Here is a 17,513-nt window from a genome sequence, read left to right as displayed (position 1 = left end):
CTCCTATGCCGTAGAACCATTGCGCCTGTGCTCTGACATCCACCGATTTGGGGTCTGCTCGCAGCGCGTTCATCACTCTTGGACCCAAGGGAGGTGGCAGGTCCAGCGAACCCAGCGGGGCGGAGTCTGGACCAGCGGGCCTCGATACTGCCAGCATCTCTGCCATCCACAGTGGGAGGTCGAGTTTGGTACCCTGCTGGATCGCCGACCCGTTGTTTATGGAGAACAGCTGGGGCACAGCCATTTCAAAGGTAACCGGCGTCTTTTGCGCATCCGTCAAGATTGCGTCTGGGCTGTAATAGGCCTTGCGGGCGGTCAGCACGAATGCGAACTGTTCGGGATGAGCACGAGATGATTCTCACCATATCTCTGTTTACCCGCTGGAGGGTTCACGCCCACGTGCTAATTCTTTGGGCGGCGGCCGGAGAGAGTGGGATGGATGGTCGGGGAGTCGGCGCGTGCTAGGCGCCACCGGGGTTGCGTAAAGGTGTTTGCCTCACCAGGAGCGCCGCCACCGTCAGCTCGCGCATGCCATAAACTACTTAATCTTCCGCAGTCCTCACTCGCTTCTCGTGTCGATCTCTTTCTCTTCGCTCCAGTCGTCCCCAACATTCACTACCGCCTAGTCCCTGCGGAGTCAAGAAGCAAGTGCGTGTCGCGTGAGTTCCACGCCATCCTCAAACTGGGAAAGGCCTGGCCGCTTAGTCACCGAACTAGCTCCGAGTTGCAGCGCCTTTGAGGTCACCACATGCACTATTGTTTCGGTCAAGGCAACCTCGCGGACAACGACGCAAACGTCCCAAACCGAAGCATCTCGAACACCATCGACCCGACTTTCGGAAAACTCTGTGCTTCATCTTGATCGCAGCTGCTTTCCCCCAATCTCCTCACCGCCGCAGCGCCCAACGAACCTTTGTCGGGCACAAGAGGTGGATGCACATTGTCGTGTGATGCCTGGCTAAGCTCCCATCCTTTCCCACGAGGCTTCACTTCTGCATGAGAAGGTCAGAGAGCACGAGCTCGCCGCCCTCCTTCTCTCATGCCCATCGGCGCATGATTGCGCAGCTTCAGCACCATGGCAAGAGATGGCGCCGCGCATGACCGCATGCCCGATGTCCTCCGCGCGATTCATGCTCAGGCAGATCCCCACGATGCCTCGCGCGCCACATCCCCCGGCGGTGGCGGAGACCGTGCTGGTACAGGCGACAACGATGCCGACAACGGCTCGGCCGAGGTAGGCCGCACGCGGCCACGGGTCTTTCCCTACGCCAGATACCTCCCGTACGACACCGAGACTCGCGAACGGAGAGAACAGGACATGGATGAGATGATCAAGCATCTCTACATCGCCGTAGCCGCAGGGGACTTTACCCCCGGCGCGGTGCACTGGACAAAAGAGATCCGAGGCTGCATGAGCCTGAAGTTCGACCTGACGAGGAAGCAGCGCATATCCCTGGTCAAATTATACTACGAGCTCGCGCTGGCACCCGGTCTAGAATACAGCGTGGCCGAAAGGTTCGCCAGCATGTTTATGATTCTCACAAAACGAAAGCAGTACCTGCGCCCCGGGAAGGACTTGACGCTGGACTGGCGGCCGTTGTACAAGGAGTTGAAGATCTTCGTCCTCCCATCCGAAAGCAGCACGCAGAATACGTACAGCAGCAAACGTAACATCAGGACTCTGACCAAGCTGGCTACATTTGCGCAGTTATTCTTCGACCCAACGGAGATTCCGGCCATGCTCGAAGAATTCCTACCTTTCTACAGCATGTCATTCTCAGAACATGCCTTTGTCGTCATCGGCCTGTTGAACCTCATGCTTCCGACCTCACCACCCCCGCCCGATCACCCAACGCTTCAGCCACAATACTACCTTCCCACGTTTTTCCACCTCTGGTCGACGGTGAATCGATCTATGATGGTCGACATGCGCTTCTTGGACATCTTCTCAAGGCAGGCGAGGGATGGTCTTGGCGCGGAGCATCTCCCCTTTGGGCCGTGTGGCCTCTTCACTGAAGAACAATCCTCCCTCGTCTTCACCGCCGTACTCAGGCTGCTTGAAATTCCCGTGGGCCAGGCCACCACTCCATACAGTGGCACTGTGGATCTTGGTGCAGGCAACGGCATGTTGCTCGAGCGCGATGCGCGAAAGCATCCAGTCAGCCACAGCATTGCGAGGTGGATCGTCATGTCAATCTCGCCGCAGTGCTTGGACGCCGCCGAAGGAAAGTCGGTCTTGCATCAGCTGGAAGCCCTCATCCAAGGCATTGAAACCTTCTTCCATCCCTCAAACTCCGGTGGGTGGACCAAGCCCTTGGCCCAACTCGTCTATTACCTGGCCGACTTCTTCGTCATGCGCTGGAATCGCGAGCAGAGTGGCGAGTACGAAGTTCCCATGGATCGAAGACTTGACGACAATGTCAAGCGCCGATTCGTACTTTGCCTCCGAGAGGTGGTCTTCATGGGAATCTACGCAAAGAGCGGGACGGCGATGAATTATGCTCTCAGCACTTTGCAAGGTTTGGCCTACCTGGAGCCCACGCTCATCTTGCCGGGAGCATTACAAAGGATCTACCCGGCCATGCAAGGCCTGGTGGAAGTGCATCGCACCATTTCTTCCATTCGTGCTCTACAAATGCTGAGCAAGACCATATCGAGAACGAAGGGCTTCCGATGTCACCTCACCACGCTGCTCGGCCTGGCACTTCCCGGCATCGATGCCAACGACCTGGACAAGACCATGCACAGCTTGGCTTTCATTCAAGCGGTGTGTTACAATATTCCGCTCGTGGACCTCACAAAAGAATTGAAACGTGAGAAAAGTGACCTCAGTGGAGACTTCGAGGTGGTTGACCATGATGCCGTATCAACGCCAGCTGCGAGCGCCGGCACTGGACTCGCCGTAGAGTGGATCACTGCCCAGGTCGCTCGATTCGAGGAAGCCGGTCCAGCGCTCGAGGTTGACTACTCGTCAGAGCTGTCTGATGACGACGAGGATGCAATCCTGCGTTCGTCGACTGCTGGCTTCGCCGAGTTCTTGATCAGCTTTCTTGGCCGTGTGTTTACCCTCCTCCAGAACTTGCCGGATGCTGCAAAGGTCAAGAGCGGTAGCCCAGAGGAGAATGTGGTCAACACTCTGCCGGCCACCTTCAGTCCTCTTCTGGCCAGCCTAAGCCCCGAGCTTTACGACATAGCTCTCGAACAAGTTGCTCGCTTCATCTCGAATCATGTTGTACATCAAGCACGAGACGCAATGGCCTTCATTTGCAATGCACTCGTCAAGATCTCGCCGAAGAAGGCTCTCGAGAGACTACTGCCGGAGCTTATCGCGGGTATCCGAACCGAAATTGGGGACATTGGTGCAGGATCGACCAGGACGACAGGCAGCGAGATCCTCCCCCGAGACCGAGCGCTTGTGTGGCATGTTTCACTCCTGAGCATGTGCGTCGTTCACGTGGGAGACGACGTTCTGCAATTCAAAGAGGATCTTTTTGAGATTGCGAACTACATGCAGGACACCTGCAAGGGGATTCCACTTGTTCACGTCAGCAACTTTGTGCATCACCTCCTGCTCAACCTGACGGTGACTTACACCATGGATTACAGCCTGTTCAACCCGGGAGAATTCCAGAATGGCCTTTCCTCGGAATCATGGGGTCGCATTGTGGACCCTACAACATTGGACATCCGCTGGCATACCCCTACCCAGGCAGAGCTCGAGTTCGCAACGAAGGTTTCCGAAGCGCAAGGTGGTCGAGCCTTGAAAGCTCTCAACGACCTCATCTCCGATACCGCCCCAATCAAACGAGACGGTGTAGGGAAGGACTGGTCCGACGAAGTCTCGAGAAACCTCGTTCTGCTCCGCCTCATCATCTCTGGGCTTTCGCGGCTGTTCCGCTCCGATGATGGGACAGTTACTCCGTATACTTTTGTCGATGTTGATGAGAGTGGCCAAGTGGAGATGGAGAGCGAGGACTCTCAGGAGCACGATATGGACCTCAATGAGCCAGATGATGACAAGGTCAAGCGGACTTTCCACTACCCAACTGGCTATCCCCTGGAGATTGGCAGCCCACACTACGAAGCCGTGCACCAGTTCCGCAAGACTGTGGGAGAGACCCTGCACCGGGTGCACCACTTCCTCATCCATAACCAGGAGGATGACGTGGCTTGCTTCAATGCTCTGTACACCGCATATAAGAGCTGGTTTGTGGACATCGGCATCGAAAGATCGGCACACGTGTTGGACCGTCTCACTCGGCTGCTGAGTGCTGATATCCATCCGTTCAAGTTCTCTGGCACGAGGAAGCAGTATCCGCGACCACTCCTGGTCAGAAGAGCGAATCTCTACCACTTCCAGCGATTGCGATTCAACGAGACTCCGAGGGCAGCATCAGAGCTAGACAAGACCTTACTGCTGGATCTTGCGCATTCCAGCACATCCATCTACACCGATATTCGAAGGACGGCGCAGTCTGCTGGAGAACAAGCTGTCAAAAGCATCATTGGCGCCAAGTCTCTCATCATTCCTCCACTGCTCGATGCGCTCGAGGATGCGCTGCACAAGGGTGATGATCCGCGGATCAAAGGTGCCATGTTCTCTCTGCTGTTTGGCAGCCTTGCAAAGGCCATCAGCCGGAACTGGCGATTTGCACCACGGATGATTCGACTCTTTGTGGACGTCAGTGAGGCGGACCGCCCCAGCATTCAAAAGCTCGTGGCCTCGAGTAGCTTTACAATCCAGGGCATGACACCCGCCTTGGACCGAATGGTGATCTTGGACGAAGGAACTCTCCGTGCGATCTGGCCAGACGCTGTCGCCGAGTCCCGCACCGTTGCGCGAACCATCGAAGACGCCAACTCTATGGTGCCGCCCAAGAAGACCAAAATCAAGAGACGTCGTGCCGTAATTGAGAGGAAGAAATCCGAACTCGCCGCCGAGCTCATACAGATGGTGAAGCAGTCGCATTGGAAGAAGGCGAGCAGGACTGCCGTCATGGCCGTCGGTCTGGACTATCGGTTCGAGACTATCGCCTCACCTTCAATGCTAGAGCTCGTTGCGCTCGGTGTCATTGATCCTCACCCCCAGCTCCGAACACTCTACGCCACCTCTCTGAATGCAATCTTCAGCTTGATTGGAACAAGAGCGCTCAACGGACATTCGTATGAAAACTATCTGCTTGATGAGCAGCATGATCCGGATGAAACGGTAATTTCAACGGAGCGAGACGATCCGGCGTGGACACAGAGATATTTAGCAGCCTTTGCTAAACCTGAGGCGGATGTATACATCGACGCCGATTTCCCTGGATGGCTCGTGTGGCAGAAGACCTTGCGTGCTTCTCAGACAGGAGAGACCAAGCTGGAGTACGACGAAACAGAACAGGCGGTACGCAAGAAGATCGGATCTTACATTGACCGTCGCTGGCTTTCGACCTATTTCGGCTACATGAAGCAAGAACCCCGTGACCAGCATGCCGACCGGTTCAGGATGCATAGCTCTATGATCGTCGCCTATGTGATGAATCTGCTGGCTGATGAATTGACCGTGGCGACGTTCGCCGATTTCAAGGATCTCACCCAAGCCGTATATGGCGATGGAAGCGACAAACATCAGCATCGCGCGATGGCCGAGATCATGGGCGCGCTCATTAGTAGCTCCGAAGACTTCAAGCCCAGCCTTCGCGAAGAGATCTGGTCGTTCGCATTCCCCATGCTGCGCCGGATCTTCAGCGATGGCCTGACCCCGGAAAACAGCTCCTACTGGGCGACGTTCGTGACACTGGTCGTCGGTGGAAAGGATCCACGGCGCGCCTGGCCGCTGGTTGACTGGCTCGCTAGCTTCAGACTCGACATGGACACCAATGCCGCTTTCAAAGAGAGTTCCAAGATTACTCTGCTACAGCTGGTCATTGCAGCGCTAGGGTGGCACTTCCAGCTGGACGGGTCGATTGTCCAGGACTTCCTTGCACACCTCGACCATCCGTACAAAGGCGTGCGAGAAGTCATCGGGACCACTCTGAGCACCATCTTCCGTACCAGGCACCACGAATCCTACCGGGACATTCCTGCTCTGCTCGAAGATCAACGGGCAGCATCCAGCGTGGGCAAGCGACCATATACTCCCACCGCGGAGTTCACCAGTATCGTGCAGGATGTGTTTCAAAGACTCGAGGCGTGGCGCAAGGAGCGGCCGCCAGGCATCCAGACCCCCACTCCGTACACTCAGGCGAGCAAGACCGTGTTACTCTGGCTGGATACTTCGCTGTCGGCCTATGACTGCACCGTCCTCGTTCCCTTCTTTCCACACGGGCTCATGGAGCAGACTTTGCACATGATGGACATCAAGGAAGACCCGGAATTGCAAAGCCTGGCGTATCACGTCTTCCGCCATCTGTCCAACATTCCGCATCGTGCTGGAGAGGAGGAGGCGTTCGTGGCATCGCTCATCAAGATCGGAAAGCAGTCGCCGTCCTGGCACCAACGCCTTCGCGTCCTCATCAATATGCAGGTGATATACTTCCGTATGCTCTTCCTGATGCCGCGCAAGGAATCAAACGATCTGTTTGTGTGCGTACGCGAGATGCTACACGACTCCCAACTCGAAGTCCGGCTTGGAGCCCAGGCAACGTTGAGTGGGATGGTGCGATGCTCACCGGTCGCCTTTCGCAATGAAAAGATATCGGAGCTGAAGTCCTACTTCACCAAGCTCCTGGCCGACAATCCTCTCCCAAAGAGGAAGCCCGGGGCAAATACTGGCACCAGCACGCCGACCCAGGAGCAGAACAAATTGGTCTTGGCCCGTCACGCCGCGGTGATAGGACTCGGTGCTCTGGTACAAGCTTTCCCCTACACTTCACCTCCACCAGAGTGGCTGCCCGAAGTGCTGGCGACCCTCGCCGGACGCGCAGCAAGCGATTCAGGGATGGTGGGCAAGAGCGTCAAGGCAATCTTGAGCGACTTCAAGAAGACACGACAGGACACGTGGCAAATCGACGTCAAGGTGAGTTCTTTGTTAATCGCTTCACTGCCTCTACTTTAGCTGACATAACCCTCGCAGGCATTCACACCCGAGCAGCTGGAAGACCTGGAGGGTGTTCTTTGGAAGAGTTATTTTGCATGATTGATCGAGCGCACATTTCACGTTTCCGCAGACTCCGCACGATGTTCAGGCATAGCGAGGCGTTTCGAACATGGGTCTCAGCGTCGGGGGAGGGGAGGAGGTAAATCACGAAGGCCATACCTAAATTGTTACAGTGAACGAGCCTACGACCGATATGCATAGGAGATGCATCACTTGTATTGTTGTAGTAACACTAATGCATGAATGCGTGTTATGGAGATTGAACCACTCGCCCTCAGCATCGCGTAGGGTCCCGCCTCAAGCCACCTAGAATGCAAACAAACTCCCACTGCGCCTTGCAAATGTGCTGCCGTTGCATCGTAAAGTCACAATTGCCTTACATTCTATCCCTTGGCATTCCACTTGTCGTTGTATGCGTTGACCGCGATCGCCACTTGCTTGTACAGCCAATTCCGACTCGCCTCATCCGCAATTGGAATGAACGGACCGTTGGTGCCGCCTTTGAGAACGATGCTCATCCCCGTGCGCTCCTTACTGATCGTCTGGATGTCTTTCAGAGGCACTTCCCATTCGCTGGTGAGCCTCCTAGCGCGGACCAGCATAATGGCATTGTATGTGATCATGACCAGCATCGATGCTTCGGACTGCTGGTTCCGACCCTCTTGTCTGTCGCCCTGAGAGCCAGAGTTCAACTCCAGGTGGGCAATGTAGTTCTCGTTGAAGTATTTGCCGTTGTCGATGGTCTTGAGCCAGAACTGACCGAGGGCCTCGCGTTGGCTATAGGGGCGGACGACCCCATCTATGCCAATGAAACGTGCGAGACGCACGCGGTCCAGGCCTTCTTGATCGAAAACGGTGGTGGTATTCTTCACCCCTTCCGCCATGCTGGAAGCAAGATCGAATGCACCGATGGCCGGCTTCGTCGCGAGTCCGAGCAGGCCTTTCCCAACACCTTTGACAAAGCCTGCGGCACCCTCTTTCTCCGCGCCTTGCATGGGCTGTCTCGCCAGCCCGCCGATTCCGCTCGCGAGACTGCTTGCGAAAGCGTTGCCGCCCGACGTGATACCATACAACGCGTGCTTAGGTCGGTTGCGAGCGCGTGACATGCGCCTCTGGTCTTGGAACTCCTTGTCCATGCTGGCTGCCGCAAGACCTTTGCTGATGCTTCCCGTGAACTTGGAAACGCTGTCCGAGAGGCCGAATACACTCTTTTTGACGAAGCTGCTGGCTCCTTTGGCGATGCCAACGCCGAGATCTTGTGGCCGCTCGGTCACCAATCCCTGATACGGTTCGTAGAATATATCTGCGACGCCAGAGCTGATGTTGTTGAACAGGCCCACCGGGTTGCCGAGGAAGTCTGCCGAGCCAATGACGATATGCAGCTGCCCCAGGGATTCTTGCACATAGTGACTCTTGATGTTATTAATGAGCGTGCCCACCGAGACTCTTGCATTCTCCAACATAAGCGCATTGTAGCGAATGGGGGCGTCGTTGACGTTGCCGATGGACATTGTCAAGACGTTCACCGCAAACATGAAGGGATTGGTGGAGGAGCTGCCCGTGTCTTCTGCGTTGATGCGCTCGGTTCGGACAAAGGAAAGGTCGAATTGCATCGGTTGCAATTGAAGGAGCTCGAAGTAAATGTCCTGCCCGGACTGCTCTTGCTGGGGCTCAGGGATGTCGAGTGTCTCCGGCGCCAATCGGCCTTCCGCCTCCTCGGTCCACGACGCTCCTGGCACCTTGGTGAAGTCCAGCAGCGCGAAGATGAAGTCTTCGTCGATCTCGATCGTCAATTGCTGAAGGAGAATGGTGAAGTATTTGATGTACAAAACGCCATACGAATCGTCCTTGACCCTGGTGATGACCGTCCGGAAGATTGGATGTGCTTCCATCTCCTTTCCAGTCTTGGGAACGACGCTGGGGTAGGCGATTAAGGGAAAGATGCCCCCGTATAGCTGGTTGTCGATCTGTATCCACTTGACGGTCGCCGCGACCTTTTGGTAGAGCTTGGAGTCTGTGTACTTGAGTTCGATGTCTCGCCACGTGACATACACGAGTTCGCGAAGCTGCGAATTCACCAGGGAGAGGCCTATTCCCGCGAGGCGAATGCTAGCACGCATTGTAACATCGTCATCCTGGTCTTTGACCTCGAAGCCGCTGGTGGTGGAAGCAGTCGCCGCGGATGAAGGCTTCTGCTTGTAGATGCTCTTGGACTGCTTGAAGTCAGACATGACCAGCGTTTGTGACGGCCCGTCCGCGATGACATTCAAGTCCACGATTCGCTGCCGCTGGGATCCAGGCGAAGGAGGAAGTCGCATGGGGATGAGATTTCCAATCTCCGCCAGCTTGACATGCCGCTCTTTACCCGCCGCGCTCAGGATCAGATTCTTGTTCTTCGATGCGGGATAGTCCCAGGCGTATGGCATGATGCTCCGCGGCGGTAGTCGATAGCGAATCGGCTTCCATCCCGAGCTACGATCTTCCTCGTCTTCGTCTACGTTGGGATTGGCTTGCCAGAAGAGGAATTCCTGGCTGCTTTCGTTGCGTATCGAGAATGGCCAATGCTTCGTTTCCATGCTGAGATGGAGGAAGATTGTTGCGGCTTCCATGAGAATCTCAATTCGAATGAGCTTTTGTCTCTCCCCAGCCCGGGCAATCTTGATATGGACACTTCCAGTGTTGGCAATGTCAAAAGGTGAGGTCCACTGGTTATTGACACCAGGGAAGCAAAGACTAAGCTGTTGACCTGTGGTCTGCTTGAGGAAGCGCAATGGATGCAGTTCGCCGGGCTTCAGCGTCGTCGCGTCGGAAGAGCCGGGCTCGCGGATCTGGATGTCCTCCGAGAGCTTGTTCTTCACCAGGAATCTGGGCACAACGGAGACCACTTTCGTCAATTTGTACTTGCCCTCTCCCTCTTCGACGATGAGCCCTGCATGCATCTCCGACCTTCCAGTCTCCGCCGGAAGCTTGACATCTACGGCAGCGCCAATCGCGTCGAAACTGACCGGCTGACTCCAGCCGGATCCGCGCACTTTGATGAAGGCTCGGTTTCTGCGGTCATCGGTGGGATAGGAAAACATGAAGGGTGCGGCTCGCCGTGCGTCGTCTTCGGTGTCCGCAAAGGTGGCCTGGCCAGCAGCAGACTTTGTGGAGCCAAAGTACGCCTTGCTTCGGATGTCGAGTTCGAGGCCGGTGCGGTTGAGAATGACGTACGGACTGTAGATGGTGATCTTGAACGCGCCTCCACTGTCTGGGATGTTGTAGTAGTGAATCTTCAGCCGCAGCTCGAGGTTGCTGTTGTCCTTGACTGCCAAGACCTTCTCCCTGCGGAAGTCGCCCTCGTTGCCGGAGTTGATGATTGCGAAATCGCTTGCTTTGAAGGGTGTATCCTGCATGTCGACGCTCATCAACAGAAGATGAGACAGCTCCACTACATGCACAGGACTGACGCCGCCCTTGCGAAGGAAATTTGTCCAGTCCTTTTTGGTTGTCTTGTCGTAGATTCGATACTTGAAGTCGTACGGCAGAAGATTCTGTATCTCAACAGGGGCAGAGAGCCGTAGTCGTTGGTAGGGGTAGATGCTGCGCACATGTCAGTATCTCGATTGCATTAACCTCACATGTGACATACCTGGTCAAGGGATTGTTTTTGTCAAACACCGCCTGCAACTGGAAGTAAAAAGGCGGAGAGTTGTTGTCCTGCTCTCCTTGGCAAGTGAGTGTGCGTGTTGGGCGTTTGAGCAGATCTTTCCAAAAGAGCCGTTCGTTCGACCATGTGTACCCGAACCCCTGATCTGGCCGGACCACGAGAGAGTGCATAAACGCTGCGCCCACCGGGGCTGGCCGGGATTCGCCCGGTGCAATCTTCTCAATCTTCAACAGGTGACCTTCCTCGGGGCTGAACACGCCAATCTCCACGGGTATCTGAGTGTTGTTCTCCACGACCAAGGGCGATCGGAGGGTGATGTACTTCACATTGTCAGTTCCCAGTGTGATTTCCACAAGCAGCCGGTGCTGCACTTTGTCCTTGCGCGGCTTGAGGTTGTACAGTGATTCCCCTTCACGGCTGACCTGAATGCGGTCAACGCTGTCGAATCCACTACCCTCCAGACGAATGCCAATGACACCAGACTGCCCTTCGGGAGACAAGGTTTCGCGAGTCGTTGTGGGATCCTCGAATCGCCAGGGCTTTTCTTCCCCGTCCTCCAATTTGGCCGCTGCTCCGTCCTCGTCGTTATCTCCCGCAGACCACACATTGGCCTCAAAACCAGTGTAGTTGCGAATGCGATACGGCGCGTCATTTCCTCTCGGCTTGGACAGCACGTCCTCGTCGGACGAAAAGAAGCGCGCGGATTTCGAGGCGAGGGCGATCGTCGCAGATGTGACGGTAATCTCGAGAGACTTTCTCGAATACAGCTCCACTGCCAATCGGTCAGGATTGGTCTCCTTTGCCATGTGAAAGCCAATAGTCCATGGCTCAATGAGCGGTTCCCAGGCTGACTTGGAAAAGTTGTACACATTGAAGAAGGTGTCAACGCTGGTGTCAGCGGTCAGATTGCCTGTCCAGTCCCGAACATCGATGGCGAATTTCTTCACACTCCAATCGAGTATTGGAAGTTCGTGAAGGTCTCCAATAAGGACAACGCGGATGCCATCCATTTGAACCTTCATCTCTTCCCGTTTGAGCACAGCGGATCCCAGTGGCTGCTTCTCTGCCTCCTTCTTCGGTGCGGACTTCGTAGTGCTGATTGTCTGCGCAGCTGCTCTCTGCGTGGTGCTGCCGACAGCCTTCTTCGTGGAGCGATCGCCCTTTGTCTTGACTGACTTTGTTGAGGCCTTCACCTGCGCGAGTTTCTTCGGGCCTTCGTCGTGCATCTTCTGATCTTGGTTGATCGACATATCCGAGGCCTTGTTGAAGATCTGCATTGCAAGCATGATATCACGCAGTGATAACCGTAGAACCAGTGGTTCAATTTCCACGTGTATGCTGGTGAGCGAGGAGTCTTGGCCTTGCGATTTCATGTCGACTGACGTCTGGACGCTGAAATCATCCAAGATGCGAAGTTGACTGCTTTCGAATTTGTCCATTCGGCAGAGGAACATGCCTACCTTTTCCACCTGCAACGTCATGGCTTGTTGCTTTGACACGAGGACCTGCTTGGTGCCTAGCACGATAGCTTCCGAATGGCTGACGGCTGGGTTGGCGATGAGCATAACTTGTGCGTCTACTATGTCGACACGGAACGATATGCTCAACCCGTTGCCCTCGGCGTCCGGCGTATCGTTTGCGGTCTCCCCCGTTTGCTCGGCAACGTCGAGGGTATGATCGCTGACTGCATCGTCGGCATCATCGGACTTATCCTCACTCTCATCGTCGAGGAGTAAGGGATCATCTTGTGCCAAGCCAGCGTTGATGAATGCGAGCACCTCGAAAACGTAGTCGAGAGCTACGACAATGCGCGGACTGTCGATGGTGAGCAACGCAATGAGATTCCGCTGCTGTCCTCCGGAGATGGAGACACTGGCCATGAACTGTTGCTTGACGTCCGAATTGATCAAAGACATGATCTTTCGAAATTTATTCTTCTCTTTCGTTCTGGTGTCGGTAATGGTGAATGATTGGATCAACAATTCGCTCTCCATGGCACCATCGCTGATCATTCGCAGTTTTACGCTGGTCTCATTGAGCGAGAACTTCGATAGGCTGGCGGCTTCGAGGTCGCCAATCGGCTCGTCAAGTTGACCGTGAATCAATTCGAGTCCAATCGCGCCCACTTTGAAGATGAGATCGAGCTTGGTCCAGGTGTTTTTGCCGTCGCCGAGCTCCGGGCCCTGATGTGCGGGCTCCGATTTCTCTCCATTTGTCAACGCGGTCTTGTCATCCGTGGACTGTGCCGTCTCCGCTCGCTTGACAAGACCATCCGGCAGATCTTCCTCGACCTCTTCTTCAACCGATTCATCAGACTCCAAAGCAAAGGCCTCTGGAATGTTCCGTGAAAGCTCCATCATGAATTTGAGTTGTGATTCGGTCACTCGAAGATTGATGTTACTCATGGAGCCCTCGATTTCCATGTCCGGCCGCTCAACACCATGCGTGTGTTCGGTCTGTACGATGTTGAAATCAAGGTTCACCTTGTCTATCATCTCCAGTTCCTCTGATGTCTTGTCAGAGTAGTGGAAGACCGATGTGAGCCGGATGTTGTGGATTCCAGCAGACAGCTTGTTCGCGGTCAAACCACCGTCGAGAGGCTCGAACTGATTGCTTGCGTAGATCTCTCCAAGGTAGGCCGTCACCAGATCCCGTTCCGGATCGTCAGTGATGACCATTCGCGGGAAGACGATGATTGGTGTTTTCATGATCACGTCGAAGTGCATCTTGCCAGTATTTTCCTGCACTTTGCTGGCTTGGTTTGCTGCAGCCTGTCTCGCGGCGTTGAAGATGGCCTGCATCTTGCCAAATTTGACGCCAAACTCCATGATTTTTCGGAATGGCTCGGTAACGAAGTTGACTTTGATGGAGCCTGAGCGCAAGTAGATCATGCTATCGTGCCCAGGATACGAGGCAGCTTTAGGGTCGAACGTCTCGTAGCGGAAGTCAGCCAGGTCGTCGCCTTGAATCGAGACCAGTTGGCGAAGAGAAGACTCCTCCGCCACGCCCTGGTTGATGTCGTCCAGCAAAGTGAGGTTGCCCAGGCGTGCACCAACCTGCATTGAATTGCCCATCAGGAATACAGAGACCTGGGCAGAGGTCAAGCTCAGGGTCGCCAGACGAATGCCGTCATTGTTCAGAATCACGGCGATGCGTCGGAGATTGGCTTTGATCCGGATCTTGTCGACTTGCTCGGGCTGCTTCTGAGGCACATCAGATTCATCCGCAACAGCTTTGGGAGCCTCTTCCCTCTTCGATTGCTGCCCATCACCGCTTGCAAAGGTGAGCATCACGAAATCCAGGAGTGTGAGCAGTGTTTTTCGAGTGACCATTAGGTTGATGGTGGAGACAGCGACATCCAAATTCGTTGCGATACCCTCATATCGCTTCTCAAACTCTGGATGATCGCGATTGACCTTCAAAAAGTGCACAGTAAGTAGGTCACCCTTCTCTTTGGAGAGCAGGTCTTCGCTTGAGATCAGGTTCTTGAATTCCGGTGACGGAGCTTGCTCGATATGATCTTCGAGCGTGAAAGTCTTCAGCTTGACGTCGGCGGCCATGTCGAATGCGCGTTGATAGAATTCGAAATAAAATGTCTCGGCGATGAGGTCGACGAGCAGCTGGTCTGCTGCCTTGCCCTCGGGATCAGAGCGGTATAGCGAGCCTTGCAACTTGTCGACAGTGAACTGAAAGTCGAAATTCCGCTGTTCTGGATTGACTTGTGCTTGTTTCTTGTCACCTTTACTCGCAGAAGGCCCAACGCGCTGTTGTCGTTCTGCCTTGGACGTCTCCTCCCCGACTTCCTCGTCCAGGACGAGGTCATCGCGTGCCGCTTGGATCGATTTCGCCCTCGCCCGTCCGACACTATCGGGAATCAGACTCTTCCTCTTTGAGGACTTTTTCGCTTCCTCCGAGGTCTGTGTGTCTGCGGCCGTCGCCTTGACATCGTTGAATTTGGGGATTGCAACGTCCAGCAATCTCATCAGGGACTTATATTTCGCATCCGACAAAATTGCGCGGAGCATTGGCAAGTGTCCCTTGATGCGAAATCGGGTCAGGTCCGTGGCCCTGGGCACGATGCAAGTTTCGATGGTGAAGTCCATGTTGATCCGCTCGACGACATGGAAATTCTTGTCCGAAGCCTTCTCGTCGATCTGTGCCTTTGTCTCATCCACAGTGGTGCCGATGAGGAGTTGCGTTGAATCCAATTTCAGTACAAACTTATCATACATGAGAGATTCGAGCTTTTGGAAATCCTTCTCGGTGTACTGTTGCTTCTGTTTGTTCTGGATGTCGTCCAGGGTCTTTCGGTCTATGAGATCGCTTCGCACGGAGGCGTGACCGGCATCGAGGATCAAGCAGATGGAGCTCTTTTGGGTGACCGAGTCGGGCACAATGATGAGCGGAGCTTGCAAGTCTAGCTGAACATCGACAGTCTTGTGCTCTTGAAGGGCATATTCGAGCCCGGCTCGAGTTTGCTGCCGTAAGCCTTCGACCGTGGAGCCGGCCGTCTCCATGAGTGCACCGATTGATTCCATGTGCTTCTCGGGCGGTTTGAAGAAGTTCGTCACTTGCACCACAAAGTTGGGATTGTAGATGATCTCCATCGCTTTGAGCTTGACCGTAAGCGCGGAGTCGGCTCGTCCATCAAGTGGATTCTTCTCGAACTCCATGCTGAAGAAGGGATCTTGCTCTTCGTCACCCTCTTCATCCGCTCCGTCTTCGTCAGTGCCAACAGTCATTGGTTTGCCGTCTTCTCCGAGTTCTTGCACTCGTTGGCCATCTGGCACCGGTGGTGCATCTTTGACGCGCAACATCTGCTCGTAGAGATTGCCCTCGGTTGAGCCGTCATAAAGTCGCATGCCTCCTAGGCTTAGATCCAAGCGCGTCGAATCCGTCCTCTGCGTAAGCTCGGTGCTGAAATCATCGAACAGCAAGCGGATGATGTCCGCCACTTTCCCGTGGGGATCGCGTCTCAGTGTGAAAGAGCCAGTCTTGAGATGCATGTCGACCTGCAGCTTGACAGCCTCCTTTGGCATATCGACACTCTCGGCGATGCTTTTCTTCTCGTCAAAATCGATGGCATGATAGAGCTCCTTGCGTTGCTCTTCGGTCATCTGGCTATCATCGGAAGCCTGCTGTTGTTTGCTACCGCTGCTTCCCCAACCCCAGATATAGCTGCCCCAGGTAGCCTTTTCTTGCGGCTTCTGGACCACATTTTCTCGGCGGAGCTCGTTGCGCGCGAGTGATCTCCAAAAGCGCAGATCCTCGTATGCCGCCTTGTGCTCCAATCGGTCGAGCTCCCTGGTCTCGTCTGCCGTGAGCTTCTCTTCCTTCTTTTTCTTCTTGAACAGCGCAATGTACGCTTTCCGGTCATCTCGGCGCTCGGCGAAGTAAGCCCATGACCATTGCTTGTTTCGATCGTGTATTCGGTCCAGCACCGCCTTGCCGGCGAAATGGAGCCAGGCTCGGGGATCCTCTTTGGGAGACTTGGCCGGCTGATACTTGCGATACTCCTGATGCCGGATGAAATAGTGAAAGAGGTCCACGAGCATGAGCAAGTCGCGATACTGCGTCTCGTCGAGCACAAAACCAAGCTCGTTGAACAACAACCTGGCTTTCATCTTTGCGCGATCGGTCTTGCCAGTTTTATCCATCTCAAGGCCCGCACGACCAGAGACGGGTTTCAGGATGAATTGGTGATCGTTGACCGCCGGACTGTCCCCCTGCACAATCATGTCGCGGAACTTTGTGAGAAGGTCTTGCCGGTCCACGGCTTGCTCGGTCGCGTTTGTTTCGCCCGCAGCGCCTCCAAGCAGTTCCGTGTCAGTGTCCCAGTAGACTGCGAGAGAGCCAAGCGTAGCAAGCTTGTGGGTGGTGCTGCTCGTGCTTCCGATGAAGGTCGGCCGCCAATTTTCATCCGTGCTCACTGCACTGAGCTCTTGCAACGTGAGGCCGGCGGCAAATGGGTGGCCCGGGTCGCTCAGCTTATCCTCGTAGCGGATGTGGACATTCTTCACCTGGATCTGGACGTTGTCGATAATGGTCGTCGTCAAGGCGGCGGTGAAGGACTGCTGCTTCTGCTGTTCTTCCGCGCTCATGCCTTCCGTATTCCGCTCTTTCAAAAGCTCGGCCGAGTCCAGCTTCTCCATCTTGACCGCATGTGCTCGCCGTTCCTCATCTTCCGGATTGTACTCCTGATCCTCCCTTGGAGCGGCGAGAAGGAAGACATCCTCAATGTTGATGCGCACGGGCTTGCCTCGCAAGTTGCTCCAGGGGATCTGCAGAACGAGGGAGCTGATGTGCCCCTCGATGACGTTGAGGGGGAGATGGAATTGGTCGAGGGCTTCTCGCTTCAGTTGCAGGTCTCGCAGCTTGACATCCCCACTCCAAATGCCGACATTGAGCTGCTTTGGGTCGAAGTTGCGGACATACATGCCCAGGAAGCGATTCAGAAGGTTTGCCACGAGCCCTTCCAACATCGTGGCGCTGTGTTGCCGTTACCCGGGCCGGGAGGTGTTGCAAGTGTCGTGTCTGGCGTTATCTCATGTCACGTTCTTCTTTAGGCCATGCGGAGCGCGTGAGGGTGGCAGGAGGCCGTAGAAGGGCAGGATGGAGGATGGTAAGGCTGGAATCGCAGTGGGGAAATTGTTGCGGGACGCAGCAGTCGGGCAGAGCAATGGCGAAGGAAGGGAGGATTGTCGTGGTCAAAAGCAGGGACTCAACCCAGGAAACCAACGAGGAAGGAGTGATGATGGAAAAAAAGTTGGATGCTTCGAG

General features: G+C 55.0%; 3 protein-coding genes across 3 annotated transcripts; 1 reads left to right on the top strand and 2 right to left on the bottom strand.

Moving 5' to 3' along the window:
- On the bottom strand, positions 1-814 carry BDY17DRAFT_65778 (uncharacterized protein; the record flags this gene model as incomplete). Its single annotated transcript, XM_033738583.1, has 3 exons — positions 564-814; positions 363-495; positions 1-304 (listed from the first exon to the last, which is right to left on the bottom strand). Coding segments are annotated over exons 2-3 (307 nt in total), but the record flags the coding sequence as incomplete, so codon positions are not given.
- BDY17DRAFT_306207 (uncharacterized protein) lies at positions 645-7,291 on the top strand. The gene is made up of 2 exons (XM_033735006.1): positions 645-7,003; positions 7,061-7,291. The coding sequence occupies exons 1-2, from the start codon at positions 1,076-1,078 to the stop codon at positions 7,121-7,123; spliced, it is 5,991 nt and encodes a 1,996-aa protein (XP_033585054.1). The 5' UTR covers positions 645-1,075; the 3' UTR covers positions 7,124-7,291.
- A 176-nt stretch (positions 7,292-7,467) lies between these two features.
- BDY17DRAFT_328491 (uncharacterized protein) lies at positions 7,468-17,215 on the bottom strand (the record flags this gene model as incomplete). The annotated part of the gene is made up of 2 exons (XM_033737847.1): positions 7,468-10,666; positions 10,716-17,215. The coding sequence occupies 2 exons, from the start codon at positions 17,213-17,215 to the stop codon at positions 7,468-7,470; spliced, it is 9,699 nt and encodes a 3,232-aa protein (XP_033585053.1).
- Between the last annotated feature and the right edge of the window lie 298 nt (positions 17,216-17,513).

This window comes from Neohortaea acidophila, assembly GCF_010093505.1.
Source record: "Neohortaea acidophila strain CBS 113389 unplaced genomic scaffold BDY17scaffold_17, whole genome shotgun sequence".
Taxonomy (NCBI): domain Eukaryota; kingdom Fungi; phylum Ascomycota; class Dothideomycetes; order Mycosphaerellales; family Teratosphaeriaceae; genus Neohortaea; species Neohortaea acidophila.
The sequence above is the reverse complement of the archived record's forward strand: the minus strand, read 5'-3'. Positions and strand labels throughout refer to the sequence as shown.

Excerpts from the sequence above, each read along its gene's own strand:
- BDY17DRAFT_306207 (XM_033735006.1), top strand. The coding sequence starts at position 1,076 with ATGGCAAGAGATGGCGCCGCGCATGACCGCATGCCCGATGTCCTCCGC. Across the intron at positions 7,004-7,060 it reads CGTGGCAAATCGACGTCAAG|GCATTCACACCCGAGCAGCT; the intron begins GTGAGTTCTTTG and ends TAACCCTCGCAG.